This window comes from Sinocyclocheilus rhinocerous, unplaced genomic scaffold (genome assembly GCF_001515625.1).
Source record: "Sinocyclocheilus rhinocerous isolate Xijiao unplaced genomic scaffold, SAMN03320098_v1.1 scaffold2656, whole genome shotgun sequence".
NCBI lineage: Eukaryota > Metazoa > Chordata > Actinopteri > Cypriniformes > Cyprinidae > Sinocyclocheilus > Sinocyclocheilus rhinocerous.
The window spans coordinates 125,126-127,982 of record NW_015623475.1 but is presented as its reverse complement, the minus strand read 5'-3'; the positions used below and the strand labels follow the sequence as shown (position 1 = coordinate 127,982).

The following is a 2,857-nucleotide window of genomic DNA, read 5'->3' as shown; positions in this document are numbered from 1 at the left end:
ATTATTACATTATGAACATTTTATTACAATAATAATGTAATATTCAAGGCTTAAGCCTAATGCCAGACTAAAATCTAAGTCTGAGCTGTTTCAACTGAAAGAAACTTGCTCTGACTGACCTTAAAATATATCAGTGCCTTTATTTTGTCTCAAAATGTACACCAGTAATGTTTTTTTCTAAGGCACGTTAATAAAATATTATTTAAATGTCCTAATTGAACTATGGCTTAGTCTAAGCCCTGTCTGTGAAACCAGGCCTATATCTAAAAAAAAATTAAGCTTGTCATAATCACAAAATTTGTAAGCTTTTTATAAAAAAATAAAAGTTCACTATGTAGCCTAATAAGCCTAATTTTCTTTTAATAAAACTATGATTATGTTTTGTGCTCAAATTTATTATATTGAAAGATAATTATGATATTGTAAACATAATAATAATTGTTTTAAATTATGTGCTGGTATTACCTTATGAACTGTGATTACATTATAAGTTGCCACAGTGTGTTTGTAATGTAATACATTTCTCATACAATAACCTATTACATTATGTGAAAATTGTTAGTACATTGAAAAATTATTATTACATTATGAGCTCAAGATGTTACGTTTTGAGAAAATTATTACATTATGAACATTTTATTACAATAATAATGTAATATTTATTACATTATGTGCACTTTTTACATTATGTGCAGTTATTACATTATGAGTTGCTACAGTGATTCAAAACTCCATGGTCATCCCATGGTGCATTATGTCCAATGGGATTTGAAGTGTCAAGATTAAACACTTGAGTAGCCTAAACTAAAAGCCTGAAAGTGCTCTATTGGTATAAACACACATTAAATGGAAAACAGATTATTGTCATTACTGGAGACGTGAGTATTAATCCTTGCTCTTGGAAGAATTTCTGTCCATGAATGCATGCTGAATGGGCTCAGATCCGCGGGTAGTATAACCCAACCCTTACTCCGCAGGGCCACCACTCGGGCACTGGACCAACAACCCAATGGAATCGAAGAGGGTCCAGTCTTAAGGTGGAACCAGATACGCCGATGTTCTACCGCAATGTCTCATAAAGTTAAAAAAATATTTAAGATGTTCAATATTAAGGTTCTAAAATAATGTTTTTGTATTATTTTATTTATTTATTTTTTACAAAATTTTAATTATACAGCTACATTCAATGGAATTACAAAAACAAATGGAACACAAGTAGCTGTAAACTTGCTATAGGGACCAGGCACGGAATGGATTATTAATAAATGAATTAGGCTAGTCACTGCGCTTTTATAATCCGAGACGGCAAGAGAAACTTTCGAAACATTTTTAGGATGTTGCTTGAATAAAATATACTTCAGAACATCTAAATATAAAACTAATCTGCATCAGTAGGCTACTGGACACAAACATAGTGTTGATATGATAGATCAAAATAAATAAACCTAAAACTACTCTCAAAATCTGAATTGTTTGCTGTGCTTCACATTGTAATTACCATTGTAAAGACAATACGTCTGAATTATCTCTCAGTTCCACCTTAAGAAACACACTTGACATGATTAGAGAGCACGATCGAGCTGCAGCGATCCGCGCCGTGCCTCTGCTGCTCTATATAAACCCATACGCGCTGCATAGATCAGCGGACAGCTCCGTGGTGTTGAAACAACTCGATACTCACACATCAAACATTGGCAAAGAAGGCAACCCGCAATGGAGAGAATATCATGGACACTTTTTCTGCTCTCTCTCACATATCTGGAGGGATCTTCGCAAGATTTCGGACAGACCCAGTTTATCTGCACGTCTGTGCCCAAGGATATGGACCTGTGCACAGCCACTATGCAGAACAGCGGACCAGCGGAGGATCTGAAGACCACAGTAATGCAGTTAAGGGAGACAGTCTTACAGCAGAAGGAAACTATCATGAACCAGAAGGAGACGATCAGGGAACTAACTTCGAAGTTGAGCCGCTGTGAGAGTCAGGGTGTTCTGGTGCCCGTGGCTGGAGGTCGGAGAAAAGAACCGGGCAAAAACACAATGGGAGACGTGTCCCGCGGCCCGACAGATACAACCTAGTAGCAATAATTCGCGATCAGATACGCCACTTGCAGAAAGCAGTGGATCGTACCACAGTACTATCCAGGCAAAGAATTGCTTCTCTAGAGTTGGCCGCAGTGGCGGATAAAGACCAAGCTGCTTGCATGGAGGAGATTTTGAAGCTCAAGTCCCTGCTGAGCACTAAGCGAGAACAGATTGCCACGCTGAGGACTGTGCTCAAGGCCAACAAACAGGTGAGAACAAAAACGATTAGCTTGGCATGGGTGTATATGACGGCAGAATATTGATCTTCTTGTAGACCATCCAAATGGACTGCCTTAGATTTGTAGTATTTCAAGAGCGTTTTCTGAACTGTGGTGTGGTTCTGTGCCCTTTTAGACAGCTGAGGTTGCCCTGGCAAACTTAAAGAGCAAATATGAGAATGAAAAGGTCATGGTCACCGAAACTATGATGAAGTTGAGGAATGAGCTGAAGGCTCTTAAAGAAGATGCCGCCACTTTCTCCTCTCTCAGGGCAATGTTTGCCACCAGGTACTGCAGGAAGACAACTGAAAGTTGCTTCTCTTCCAGCTTTCTTTATCTGGCAGAAATTCCTGCTACTGTCCAGAGAACAGTAGGGATATGCAATTCAGGTACTACATCTTTCTTGCACTATCCCTCTTTCCCGTTTTCTTCTTTAGGTGTGATGAGTATGTAACTCAATTGGACGACATGCAGAGGCAGCTGGCTGCAGCAGAAGATGAGAAGAAGACTCTGAACTCCCTCCTGCGTATGGCCATCCAGCAGAAACTGGCCCT

The 2,857-nt window shown here is 38.9% G+C and overlaps 1 protein-coding gene across 1 annotated transcript in view; it reads left to right on the top strand.

Moving 5' to 3' along the window:
• The first annotated feature begins 1,650 nt into the window (after positions 1–1,650).
• LOC107750979 (neuronal pentraxin-1-like) overlaps positions 1,651–2,857 on the top strand; it is a 6,204-nt gene continuing 4,997 nt past the window's right edge. The window contains exon 1 of the mRNA XM_016566656.1: positions 1,651–2,068. Coding sequence (XP_016422142.1) covers positions 1,714–2,068 — 355 coding nt within the window. The 5' untranslated portion in view covers positions 1,651–1,713. The remainder of the gene's footprint in view (positions 2,069–2,857) is intronic.